Source organism: Colius striatus, chromosome 2, assembly GCF_028858725.1.
Source record: "Colius striatus isolate bColStr4 chromosome 2, bColStr4.1.hap1, whole genome shotgun sequence".
In the NCBI taxonomy this organism is placed as follows: Eukaryota; Metazoa; Chordata; class Aves; order Coliiformes; family Coliidae; genus Colius; species Colius striatus.
Window position 1 is genome coordinate 77392218 of NC_084760.1, and position 13758 is coordinate 77405975.

A 13758-nucleotide genomic window follows, 5' to 3' on the forward strand; every position below is an offset into this window, starting at 1 on the left:
AAAATATTTTAGGCACAGTGGTGGACCATAACAAAACATTTGTTGAGATGTAGTTGTCTTTCAGATTCAAAGTTTCTATCTTAAAACACACAATAGGCTTCTTATTGCTAAAGAGTCTGCCCTCTTGCATATTTTTTTTCCCAACCCAAGTCCTCATTTGAAACATCAACAATCACAATGCCTTTTCTCTTTCCATGCCCAAATGGGGATGTTGGATTGTAGAGAGAGGAATGTTTCATTTCTTTCAAGGAAAGAATAAAACAATTCATCCTGAAATGGTTGGCAGAAATAAAAATTAATCAGCACATCTAGGCAGTGGTCCAAGACCTGGAGAGAATTAGGGCAATAATACTACATGGGAGGGAACCAGGCTAAAATTGATGTTTTCAGCATCTGAACATCTCCAGGTGGACTGATAGATTAAAGCAGAGAAATTCAGTTATTTCTTTTGAGGGCTAATACATATTTTAGATTTATCAGCTGGAGTAAATAGTTGAAGGGATCTCTTTAATACATAAAAATGTATTTTGGTAAGTTAGAGTGAGTTTTGTTCTTCTCCCAGCCAGACTATACTGCTGTGCTTTGCCCTGTGAAACCATTCTAATAGCTGAAGAAGTGCCTTACTGCTGCTCTTTATAACACTGAATCTTTTCCTTGTGAGTTTACGTTTACCTGTAACAGAACTCATGTAGCATAAATTTTGCTTGAGAATTGGTTTCTGCTACAGGCAAGATCTGAAGGGCCATTGAGGCCCTACAGCCATATTTTGCTGACTTTATACTACCTTATTCCTGATGTTTCTGTCTACGATGTTGGAAGATTTTCATAAATGAAATGATACAGGGCATAGTAAAAATAAATTTGCTTCTTTTAAGAAATTCCTATGTAAGACCAATTAATACTGAAAATGTGCTTAGAAGAATTAAAAACAAAATGCAGTTTTTACAAAATTATATTCTTTTAAAGCAGCTAAAATAAATGAAATATGCATCATGGGAAGTGGAACTGTGAGTTTGAAATTAGTAAGGATTGAAATTAGTAAGTAAGAACTGAAAATGCCTAATCAAATTCCAAAGAATAGTCTGGCCTCTTGGAAGCAAGGGAGACAATTCAGAGGACTCAACAATCCAGTATGCATTGTAGAGAAAGTATGTCAAATTGTATTTGTTGGTTCTTGATGTTTGGAAGAGGTATTACATGGATTGGCAGGCCTCGAGTAATCTGTGTGATACCTGCTGACATGAGAGACCCAGCTAGAGACAGTAAATGCCAACTTTGTTATACAGCTTACAAACTGTAAAACTTTACAGTCCTCTCCTCCCTTTCCCTCCCTGCACTCCTAATAACTTGAGTTACATGTTTAAAGGGTATTTTGTGTTTCAATGAAAAGAGGCTTGAGGGTCATAAACAGTTATGTTCACATTACATTGACTGGAGAGTCTCAATCTATATACCCAGACTTAAAAGCACAACTGTATTTAAAAACGGAAGTATCTGAAAAACATTTCCTCCTTCTTTATCTGCCAAATCCTGAACTTTTGAAGTTCAGTGGAGAGAGTGGTGTTTTTAGATGGTTGAGATATTGGTACCTCTTGGAAGGGCAAACTCAGGACTTGGCAGGTATATAAAGGTAAAGGGATGAAATCTGAAGCTTTTTTGTGTTCCAGAGAAATAAGATGGATCTGAAAAAGAAAATACAGCTTACTATATATTCAGAATAACCCAGTAGTTTGAATTCTGGAACTTTGAATGGGATTCTTATTACATAGTATGACCACAAATATTAATGTCACACCAGCCAATTTGGTCATCCATGTTTATGTAGTGGTCTTTACAATCCTATAATGTTATTCTTTCCTATGTGAAGAGTTTTCATTTTCTTGCTTTGTTATTGAGACTCTAAGCATTCTTTCAGCCTTCCCTCTAACCTTCAAATTTGGGCTTCATTTGTATTTCATTCACTTGAAGGCGCTCTGTAAAATTCTAATGTACAGAAAAGAAATGTCTTAGAGCTATCTAAAAATATATATATATATAAAATTACCAATTTTTCTTATATGTTTTTTCTTCAACTGTTTTAGTGAAGTTCCCTCCTAACATAGTGAATATCCATGTGAAACATCCTCCTGAAGCCTCAGTTCAGATCCATCAAGTTTCAAGAATTGACAGCACATCAACAGGACAAAAAACAAAAGCACCTCAGCCAGTACATCCACAGGTCTCTTATCAAGGTCTTCCGTATCAGAAGACCCAGAAAGGACATACTACTTACACAAATCAACAACCCATTCCTCATATGTTTCCTGTTTCAGTTAAAACTCAGCTTGGGCGCTGCTTCCAGGAGACCATTGGGACACAGGTAAGAAATGTTGATTAAACCTTTTTGAGACTGGTAGCTTTAAAACAGTATTATACAAGAATGAAAAAAAATTCACCAATGGCCAGGAAAGGACACATTTTTCATTCTTTTCCAAAATAAAGTTTTATTGAGAATATAAAGTTTTTATAAAATAACATTCTTTTGAACCTCCTTGAAGCTAAGGACTTGGATTTCTGACATTCTGATTTCAGGTATTTTAGCCATAACATCTCCATTTATAAGCTATTTCTCCAGATAATAAACCCTGAGAAATCCTAGCTCTGTCTTCCCTAACTGAACAACTAAGGTTGTATCATGTTCTACACCTTGTACTCTCCTTTGGTTTAATGAGTCTGTCTGCATGTATATCTTAACAGCCAGTGTTTTTCAAAGAGTTACAGTTTTCATCGGAATTCCTATTCAACAACTTCACATGTTTTACAGTATTTAAGGATAATGTTTTGAATCTGTCGAAATGTGAATGTTGAAGGGAGTAGAAAGATGGTGAAAGCCAGCTGAGTGTTTGCTGGAGCATTAAAACTTTAGTCCAATTTAAAATATCTTCACATCAGTTTTTGTGTATGACTTCAAAATTGCACGTCTCTCAGCTCTTGAAAGCGCTTTAAGTGACACGTTTCTATCATTTTAGCATATTTGCATATGTATGTAACTATACAAAGAGAGAAGAAAGCACATGTGACGAGATTGTAAAACAGTAAGACCCAGTTATTGCTTATCACCTCATTGAAATTTTAGCTTTTCAAATCAAGTCAGAGAGAACTAGATCGTCTGGATGTCTGGGCCAAGGTCAATTCCATGAGTTTCAATAAGACCAAGTGCCGGGTCCTGCACTTGGCCCACAACAACTCCCAGCAGCACTACAGGCTGGGAAGCTGCCAGGCAGAGAGGGACCTCAGACTGCTGACTGACAGCAGCTGAACATGAGCCAGCAGTGTGCCTCGGTAGCCAAGACGGCCAATGGCATCCTGGTCTGTATTAAGAACGGTGTTGTCAGCAGGAGTAGGGAGGTGATCATTTCCCTGTACTTGGCTTTGGTGAGGCCACACCTTGAGTACTGTGTCCAGTTTTGTGCCCCTCTCTACATGAAGGACATTGAGGCCCTGAAGAGGATACAGAGGTGAGCTACCAAGCTAGTAAAGGATTTGGAGCGCATCTCCTGATCTAGGTGAATCTGCTTCTGCAGGGGGGTTGGACTAGATGATCTCTAAAGATCCCTTTCAACGCTATGATTCTGTGATTCAGGTGAGAAACGGCTGAGGGATCTGGGGCTGTTTAGCCTGGAGAAAAGAAGGCTCAGGGGAGATCTTATCACTCTCTACAACTACCTGAAAGGAAGTTGTAGTGAGGTGGTGCTCAGTCTGTTCTCCCTAGTAACAAGCAATAGAACAAGAGGAAATGGCCTCACTTTGCACAAGGGGAGGTTCAGACTAGATATGAAGAGGAATTTCTTTACTGAAAGGGTTGTCAGGCATTGGAATGGGCTGCCCAGGGAGGTGGTGAAGTCACTGTCCCTGGAGGTGTTTAAGAGAAGCCTGGATATTGCACCTGGGGACATGGTCTAGTGGTTGATAGATTCTACGTCTGTAAGCTGGGTGCATGATTCAGGCTGAAATTTTGTGGGAAGTTTTATGAAGAATCATACACTTGGTTTGAGAAATGATGCTGGAGAATGAATATCTTGGTTTAAGTAGGCTAAAAAATATAATTTGGCTATTTTATTGAAGGTTTGGATCCGCTATATATGTTGAAGTAGATAAATTTATCACAAAGATCACTCTGGTTTTGTTCCTTCTGGTAATACACACCCAAAGTTAGACAAAATGAAGCAGGGCCTGTGTCAAACAACTATTTCTCTGTATTTCCTAAGAATGAGGGATCAGTCTACCCCTGGAAAAATGTCTTTGCAGTGTTCTCAAAAAAAGGATAGTGTCTCCTAGTTTAAACTAATATATGTTCTCTTTTTTTACAAATGTCATTGATCTTTTCAGTGTCTTGGAGAAGAACATAGGTTTTGGAACCCTTTTGTTATTTAATTTAATGGTTCATTTTACAATTGGAGTTGTAGGTAACATTTGGTAGAGCAATCATTTAAGTCCTTGCCATAAATATACATTGAAGTGACTCATTCACCTTTCAAATTTGAACCTGAAATGTTAAAATGTTTTTCCTGCAATCAAGCAATGCCTATTATTTATTTCTATGTTATATATACCTTGAACTGGACAAGGCAGTGAATTTTTCTTAGATTTTCAATAGATCTATTCTAAAATAATTTGGTTTTCTATTTATTTGATATTTGCTTTGCAAATGTGAGAGTTCTCTTTATTTGTTAAGACAAGACGCTAAACTGAGCTTTTCCTATAAGTAGCAGTGTGTTACAAGTCCTTTCTGGAGTTTATGCTGGATAATTTTGATATCTGTACTTTTTTTTTCAACAGTCATCAGTGTTTATACATTTTCTCGCAGGGTGGATTGCATATTTGGCTTCAGAAATGTTTTACTAAATATCCTGAGATCAGAGGTGACTTTACTGTCTCTAGACCAGATTGGTGGAAGGATGTGTGTGGCCTCTTATAGGCAAATTGACCAAGTTAATAAAAACACTGCTGAATTAAGTTTTGGTCCCAGCTTAAAAGCACAGGATAAAAACAGTATCAAAGTCTCTACTGTGGTCTTGTCTGTTCTATGTTTCTCTCCATCTCTTGTTCTTTCCTTCCTTGAGTTTCAACTGGTCTTCAATTACAGGTCCTCCTAATTTAACACTTTGGAATCTGTGGAATATTTTTTGTCTCTCTACAAATTCTTCCACAGCCTACCTTATTTAAATTCCTTTAATTCAAAAACAGTAGTTCTGCAAAAGTAAGTTAGCTGCTATACTCAAATCCCAAGACAGACAGGGCGTATTTTATGCAGGGCATTTCCAACAGAGCATACACTGTTTTGAGTGCAATTAGAGCACTGAACTGAAGCTTGGAGGACATTATGGTACAGATCATTGAAGAATCTGGTCATATTACCAGGCCTGCTCTGATCACTCCTAATTAACATCACAAAAGTTCTTCTAGACCATCTATTCACATAGTAGGCTGTAGTATCGTGATTATAACCAAAGGCAGCAAAACCATGAGAAAAAGATAGTAAAAGATGTATGAAAAGATCACAGAGAATGGTAGAGGTTGGAAGGTACCTCTAGAGACCAACCTCCCTAGGTGAAAGCAGGTTCACCTAGAGCAGGTTGCCCAGGAATATGTTCAGGCAGGTTTTGAAAACCTCCAGAGAGGGAGGAAGATATTAGTCTACAAGGGCAGAATGTGAGAGAGAGGGGCTGGAGAAAGGAAATTTCCCAGTTTAATTAGAATAGATACATCAAGGTTTTCATACTTATAAACATGTATGCATGTGTTTCTTAATTAACTATTTTCCAAAGTGTCTTCAGCATTGGGAAGTGGAAAGAGCAACTATAAAAGTTGTATTAATATTTCAATTCTTAGAAAGTAATATAGGAAACAAATAGTGTTCTGGATAGTTCCCTTTTCTGCATAAGTCAATTCACTTTTCCTGGCTGCCACTCTGAGTGGAACACTTAGCAATTATTTCCCCTCTGGGAGATGTTGACGATGATTGCTCCAGAATAGCTTCCCATGTATACATGGTAGCTTACTATGAGTGTCACATACAAAAGCTGTGGTTCATCAAATGCTTTCCTAGTACCAAAAATATTTTTGCAGGATATATCATAAAACAATAGTTAAACTGAAGGCCACAAACTTAGCCTTGTCATAAAAATATGGGAAACAAGCCTTTACCTAAACCTGCACCCTGTTATATAGAAAATGATGTTGAGAAAATAGAAACTTGAAGTTGGGAAACAGATACAATGGAAGTAGTGGGACAAAAAAAAAAATCCCATTAAAGATAGAGAACAGTACATTTCTGGAGAGCACTGTTGTTATGATGTCTTAAAAAGCTGGAGACTGGAGGTGATGTCCTGCAAGGTCCTTCACAGCCACATAGTTCTGTATTTCTGAAGTCCAAGGAGTTGGTCATCTTAGACCACTGATTCTCTAGGTCCTATTTTAAAAAGCAAAAAAATGAGATCATGTTTCTCTTAATTAATTCCTCCTCTTCAACTGCTTTTCAATTTAATTCTAATAAAAATGCCTTTATGATGACACAGATTACCTTCTTGTTTCCCAAAATACTTCTGCCATGTCAGTGGCACACCTAGTAAAGGTTGCATTGGTAATCTTGAGTCCTGTTAATTTAGCATATGATTACTTTGCATTTAAATCTACTCTCTGTCAAAATTCATATGAAGATATTTAAGCACCTCCTTTTTCCCCCTTAAGATCACTTTGAGTTGTCTACTAAGTATATTCATGTGTTTTCCTACAGTTACTCCATTTCAGTATTTTGACTAAAGAATTTTTTTTTTTTCTCAAAATTGATTTGGTGTCTTTTGCTTAACTGTAAAGAGGGAGGCATTTTTTGCAAAACAGTGAGAAATTCGAGAAGCTGGTATTTCCAAATTTCTCTGAAGCAGGCTCTTCATTATTAGATTGACAAATAATGCCACTCTCTTCAGCAGATATTTTTGAGTGTTGCTTTTACTGAAGGAGACTTCTGGTGATCTCAGCATCTGTAGTTTAAAAACAAAAGAGTTTTTATTCTGAGGAGAAACAGATGTTGAAGTTGCTTACCTGGCTGAAGGCAACAAATGCTAAAAGGTCCAGAAGAGAAACTAAGACATCAGGTCCACCTTTGCTTGTTCATTCCACGTCCCTGACCCTCAGTTGTGCTGATGTGTACCTGCTGAGAGGAGCTGGACTGAAGGAATCTAAAAAATGCTCTCTTGTGATCTCCATGGGTTTTCTGGGGTGTTTTTTATTTTTGCATAGTTCCAGGTTGCAGTGTTAAGGGGATGTGTTGCACTCCTTGCTTGTCATTTGTTTTGGGAATGATGCTTTGTGCTTCCCTTGCAAAGCATTTTGAACGGTGTTGAAGAGAAGATCCATACTTGTTACAGCTCTGTTGAGAAGGATGCCTAAATTCTGGTATTGTGAAGTGAAATTTGATATATTATAATAATACTTTGGAAAATCATATCAAAGAAAACCAAAATATGTCACCTATAGCAATGAACAGAAGCATGATTTGATAGATTTTAAAAATAAATTAAGCTAATTAACATTATTTGTGAACTCTAGTAAAGACTGTCCATTTTTCAGTGTGATCAAAGTGCTCACATATGTGTTCAAAAGTATTTCAAATACCACTTAGATGTGATAAATAACAAGTATACTTGATAAACAAATATTAGTTGATCAGCATTCTTAGTGGGATAAATTTCTGTGGAAATGGTTTATTTAATATTGTGTTTCAGTAATGTCTTTTCCAGGAAATATTTGTTTCACTTTGAGCAACACTCTTTTCTCTGCTGTCAGACTTGATAGAATACAGAATTAGCCAAGAGATAGGTAGCAGATGAAAAAGGCCAGAAATTGTGAGTATCATACCACAATTAAGATTCTGACTGCAAATCATTGTTTACTTAACTTGATTCAGACAAGAGCATGCACTGATCAAGTACTTGGAGAATATACTTAAAGTTTTTAGGAACTGGGCTTAGATCACTGAGTTTTTCATTATGGGAAGTATTAAGCAAAGGCATCAGAAATTTTAAGTTAGAAATCAGAGCAGCAAAACGTTTTGATAGCTCTTAATGTATAACCTAATGTATCAATACTTCTGTATACAGTAAGATCATAGCATATGTAGTCTGGAGCTGATGACAGTAGTGATATGCCAGTTGAAGTTATTCATTCAAGTGTGTAAATATCCCTGTTGAACTTCAGATTTAACAAAACATTTCCTGTGGAGGTGAATTTCAGGAATTTGAAATTTTTGACAGCTGTATGAAATGAACTTCCCTGTTTATATTCTTTAGGCATGGAAAATGATACAGGTAAAATTGTGTTCTTCATACTAATATTTTTTTGTCTTAAAACACTTCAAAAACCATTTTTGTTAGAATAGTCTTAAAAATACCATCTCATAAAATAAAATAAAATAACTGTCTGGAATTCCTTGAAGCTCATGGTTTGGCTTCTGAAGTTTTTAAACAAATAGACTGTCAGAAATCAGTGTAGATTAATTTCCAGGATTAATGCTTCAATCACAATAGTTTCTTTGCAAGATCAGTACGCTGAAATATCAGAAGATTAGATATATATCAGATACCAAGAACACCAAACATTTTTTTAATTACTCAAATAGAAGAAAGCTGGATAATTTTTACTTGCCTATGAAGAATGTTCTGCTTAAGCCAAAACAAATTCCTTACCAGTTCTTCTAGAAAGTCTGGAAGTATTTAAGTTTCTTTCCTCTGCATATGAGACAATGCCTGTTAGTGAACCAGTGCTACATGGGATAATACTCTTCATTTGTAACAACCTGTCATTCAGCTGGTCAGTTAGCTAATTAAGTCTGCTTGTTAATTGTTTCAGTAAAACAGTTTATTAAGTCTGAGTTTCTTACTGTGTTTGCCATGCCTTTAGGAAAAAAAAGAAAAGCAGCAACAATCCAAGGTCTGTGCCTGTTGAATAGTTTACAGAAAGTTAAACAGTATATCCATTCACTTCTGCTATTGTGGTATGTGAAATACGGTCTTTTGAGCTGAATCCCAAAGTCATTAGCTATTAACTCAGGCCAAGCACCTATCAATTTCAATCATAGCTAATCATGTGACATTCCTTTATTTATGCCTTTATTGTGGTTTTAACTCGCAGCTTGTGACAGGGATTGTAGATGGGTCACACAGGAGCGGGAGTCCCAGGAAACGTTGTGGTCTCTCAGCCAGAATCCTCTGGCGGTTGCCCTGAGACTAATTGCCAGACTGGGCTCTCTACCACACTTTACAAGGGAGCTCAATAAATTCCTTCTACTGCCTTAGCAGAAGGATTTCAAGGATATAATCCTTTCCTTTTTCCCTGTCACTGGAAAACACATGAAGCCCTGGTGGCAGTATACAACTCAAGTACTATTGGTGCTCCAAAACTTTGGAGATGGGGCAGAGGCTGGAGTCTGAACAGAGGAACAAAGAGGTGATGTGGCTTGAGGTGGCCTTTGTGCACTAGCACAGGGTCAGCCAGAATTCCAGTCTACCACTGGGAATATTCAGTACTTCCTTCAGTTATATAAAATATTGGCATAGAAACCCAGGCACATATGGGGAAAAATATTCAAAATTTGAAACAATACTTTCAGTGTCTGTGTATGCTTTACCCAGGAAGAACTTTGTTTTATAGCAGTACCATGTGTGTCTCATACCACTGCTACTGCTGAGCCTCTTTCAGCACAGTTGAGCTCTTTTATACCAATCCTTCATGACTTCTTTGCCTTCTGAACCAGTAAGAATTATCTCCAAATCATGAGCTTGTGACAGAGGTATCATTCATGAAAATCTATTCTCTTTTCCAGAAGCCCTCAGGAATACAGGCCAAAATAGTTTAAAATGTGTGTGGATGATAGATAGAAAAGTGTAAACCTAAGCTTAGGGAATGGCATCATCTTCATGCATAGTGCAAGCTGTACGCTTGTGTTTAGCTTCACTGCTTATTTTAGGCACATATTTGTGTTGGAGTTGTGTTGAATGATGATACAAACTAAAAATAGGTATGGATTCCCCCAAGTGACTTCTCCAGTCACTTGTAACTCAGACTGGAGCAGACTGTCTGAAGCACTAATGAGTTCTTCTCAGTAGTAGGAAGTGAGTAAGACTTTTGAAGTGGATAGAAATTCCATAGAAGTTTGAGACCTGTAGAAACAGAGCTTCAGTTCATTCATGCTTTGGGTTTGTGAAAAGGGAGAAGCATCTTAAGGAGCTGCAGCTGGCTAGGAAACAGTTTGTGCAGTGCCATGAGTGTTGAAAGTATCTGCAGCACTATTAGATGTACCAGAGAGATCAGAGTTTATTAGCTATAGAAGAACTTTGTTTCTGCTTGGCATAAGACTTTGCAAAGCAGTATTTTTTTTTCTGATGTATAGCTCCAAAATTACACTGATCCTACAGCACTAGGAGCCCCATGTGGCAATTGCTTTTCTTCACTGGCCGGTTTCTACAATGATCTGGATCTTAACCAAATTATCATTGATTCTTCAAGCTTCAATTCACCATAGAGGCAGTGGGAGTAGCAGCTTTAATCATTGCCAGTTTTTACTGACAGGGCTACAAACGACAGTTGCCAGATGACTCAGACTTTGGCATCCTTATTTTCACTCATGATTTTTATATGAAAATTTTAAAAAGTTACGACCACAGAGATCATGATTTTCAACAGAGTGCAAAGGCTGTAGTACCACACCTAAACTAAGAGTGGGCTTTAGTCCACCTTCTCCTCTTTGGTTTTTTTTTTTTCCTCCTCTTCTTTGTTTTATAGGCCTTCCATTTACTATTGTTAAATGACACCTTTTCTATTCTGGGGAAAAGGAGAAGAAAAAAAAAGGACAGTTCATGATGGCATGTTGGCTCTCATGTTGGTGGAGCATTGCTTCGATGCACACAAGCTGCTGAGATGTGTCCTTGAGGTTTGTGACCTTGCAGAGGAACATTGGGTGTTAGGTAATGTGCCTCACTTCCCAAATGCTCTACTTCTGAGATCATAAGGTGAGGTGCAGCATCAGCCTTGATTCTTCCCACTTATTTTTGAAGAGAGGACGGTTGTAAAACTGAGGCACAAGGAAGAAGAGTCGAGTGCAAATTGGTTTAACAGCCACAGTATATAACTGAAGTGACTTCTCTGAAGAAGCAGATGCAGCTCTAGGAAACAAATTAAGCAACTGTAATTATAAAGTAAAACTGAGTAGCTGTGATTATAAAGTAAAATGTCCTTCCTAGAGCATGTTCACCTAGGATACAGGTTGAAAAACTAGCACTGTGTAAAGACATAACGTGAATAAGAGTTATGGGCAACCTCTTGGGAGACACGTTGAGTGCTCTCTGGTTGAAAGATTTTTGAGCTTCTGGGAACTGCAGCAAGATCTGTGTATCACCTAGCTATAGAAAATTGAAAGAGCTAGTTCCGGTTTTGAAAACAGACTACCTGCTGCAGCAGAGGAAGTTGTACAGGATTCCCTGTTTGGGCATCTCGATGGTCTTTGTGAAGTGCCAGGCCAAGGGTTGCTTCTGGAAACATAACTCAGTGCACTGTGACTGACTGTTCGGGAATAGTCCATCTGGTACCAATCCTGTTAGTGCCCAAGACAGATTGAGTGCATGACCTGAGGGTGAGGGAGCAGTGGAACAGGCTGCCCAAAGGGGTTATGGAGTCTCCTTCCTTGGAGGTCTTCAAGACCCGCCTGGACATGTTCCTATGCAACTTGATCTAGGTTGACCTGCTTCTGCAGGGGGGTTGGACTAGATGATCTCTAAAGGTCCCTTCCAACCCTACCATTCTATGATTCTATGAAGACAGCGTGAAAGACACGTGTTCACATGGTGTAAGCCTGGGCCTGCGTCTGAGAAGTTTGACTGGTGTGCAGAGGTGCACTGTAACTGTGGTGACTTGTCCTGATGCTAAAAGCTCAATTTCACAAGAGAGACTAGCTTTCTCTGGGACATACGATGCTCCTGGCTGCTCACACATCCCTTGACAGATGTCTAAGCTTCACAGGCTTCAGTGCTGAACTGCTGCAGGTTGCACAGTACAGTTTTATGTTGATACAGTTGACTGGTACAGCTTTTAATTTGTTGCTGAAATATTTCAGGAGGCACCTGGAGAGTAGAGAGAAAATGGCTGGGATGATGCCTTGCCAGCCCTCACTATGCAAAGAGGGAACCCTGTGATGAGTCTGCTGATGAGTAGGTAGCCTGCTATCCTGTTAGGAGTCACACTGTGGAGCTACACAGAGTAACTCTCCACTTCAGAAACGTCATTGACTCTTGATTGTTAGTATGATTAATAGCATACTGGAAAAATTTTGGGAAGGTTAGAGGAAGCCATCAGTGCCTGGGCCTTCAATATTTATCCCCACTGGGTTACCAGCTGAAGTGATAGCAATCACAAGGCCACAGCCTGTACCATAGGATGACCCAGCTGTTTTGGGTCAGGTTTATATGCTGTCAGGAAGGAAAATTAGATTAGAGGAGGTCTGTCCACTCCATACTGAGAATTCACACTTTAGCACATTTGAATTGTTTGCTGCAGTGCCTGTTTATGTCAGTATTTGCTTTGAAAGTGTTACTAAGTGCAGCTGTTGAGAAGTTTAAATGTTTGGGTTTTTCAATGTCTGCATCTCAGAAATACATATAAGCTTTCTTTACCATGCAAAATGGACAAAAAGTGCAAAAGTCAAGAATATAACTAGTACCTTGTAAGCTTCTGAAAATAGTATTCTCATGTTATTAATAAGCAAAATAAGTATTATTTATCCGGGTCAAAAAGGAATACTAGCTTAAAAAATTATTACAAGATTAATTTAAATATTTGCATGGGGAAAGCCACTTGGAATCACACAGACATCACTAACTTTGGCTTCAGTCATCTTATCTGCATTACCTTCTTCAGTATCATTATAATTTGGCAATTTTCAGGAAGTGGTCGTAAATATTAAAGATAAGTTGTCAGGAAGCTGACACTTTCTAATAGCAAGTAACATTATAGAAATCACAGTCATATGTTTTATCTGTCTTTGAGGGTAACTAGAAAGGTATTAGAGATATTTTATATAGTATGTTTTCTTGAGGAAGAATGTAGGGAATAGGTGCCAATGGCAAGTTACTACCTTGGAAATATACTCACTTATTCCTATGACATACTGCTCTTTTTCTTTCTCTTTTTGAAGTTGGCATAGGGGAAGATGATAACATCACCTAATTTACTCATGCCTGTGTAGAAAGCCATTGCAATGCATGGCCACTATTCAAGTTCAGCTAAGAGCTCCAGTGAATCTTCAGAGTCTCACCAAGAGGCTTACCCAAGATGACTGAAAAAGAATATTGTACTAGAAGCAAGCATTATGTCATATCACTAACCATAGTATTCTTTACCTGACTATTCCAGTGTGGCAAAGCACTTCCTGGCCTTTCAAAGCAAGAAGACTGCTGTGGAACCGTGGGTACTTCCTGGGGTTTTAACAAATGCCAGAAATGTCCCAAGAAGCCATGTAAGTGCTATTTTGTTGTTATTGTCTGGATAAGTTTATGACTTTATTTTCACTAAAGTAGGGTTTGGGGGATTTTTTTTAAGGAAAAAAAGAGAACTTAGTAGAAAGACTATGCTATGGTTTGATGAAGGACAGGTTGCAGGAATTGGAGTTCTCCAGCATGCCAGCAGAGTTACAATATGCAGGCACTCACTACATCCAGCAAAGTTAATGTT

At 38.1% G+C, this 13758-nt stretch overlaps 1 protein-coding gene across 7 annotated transcripts in view; it reads left to right on the top strand.

Annotated features, from left to right (window-relative positions):
* LTBP1 (latent transforming growth factor beta binding protein 1) overlaps positions 1-13758 on the top strand; it is a 151206-nt gene that overhangs the window by 42471 nt on the left and 94977 nt on the right. For all 7 annotated transcript variants that reach the window (XM_061991178.1, XM_061991179.1, XM_061991172.1 and 4 more), the window contains 2 exons: positions 2082-2359; positions 13441-13543. In XM_061991178.1, the coding sequence (XP_061847162.1) occupies positions 2082-2359; positions 13441-13543 (381 nt within the window). The remainder of the gene's footprint in view (positions 1-2081; positions 2360-13440; positions 13544-13758) is intronic.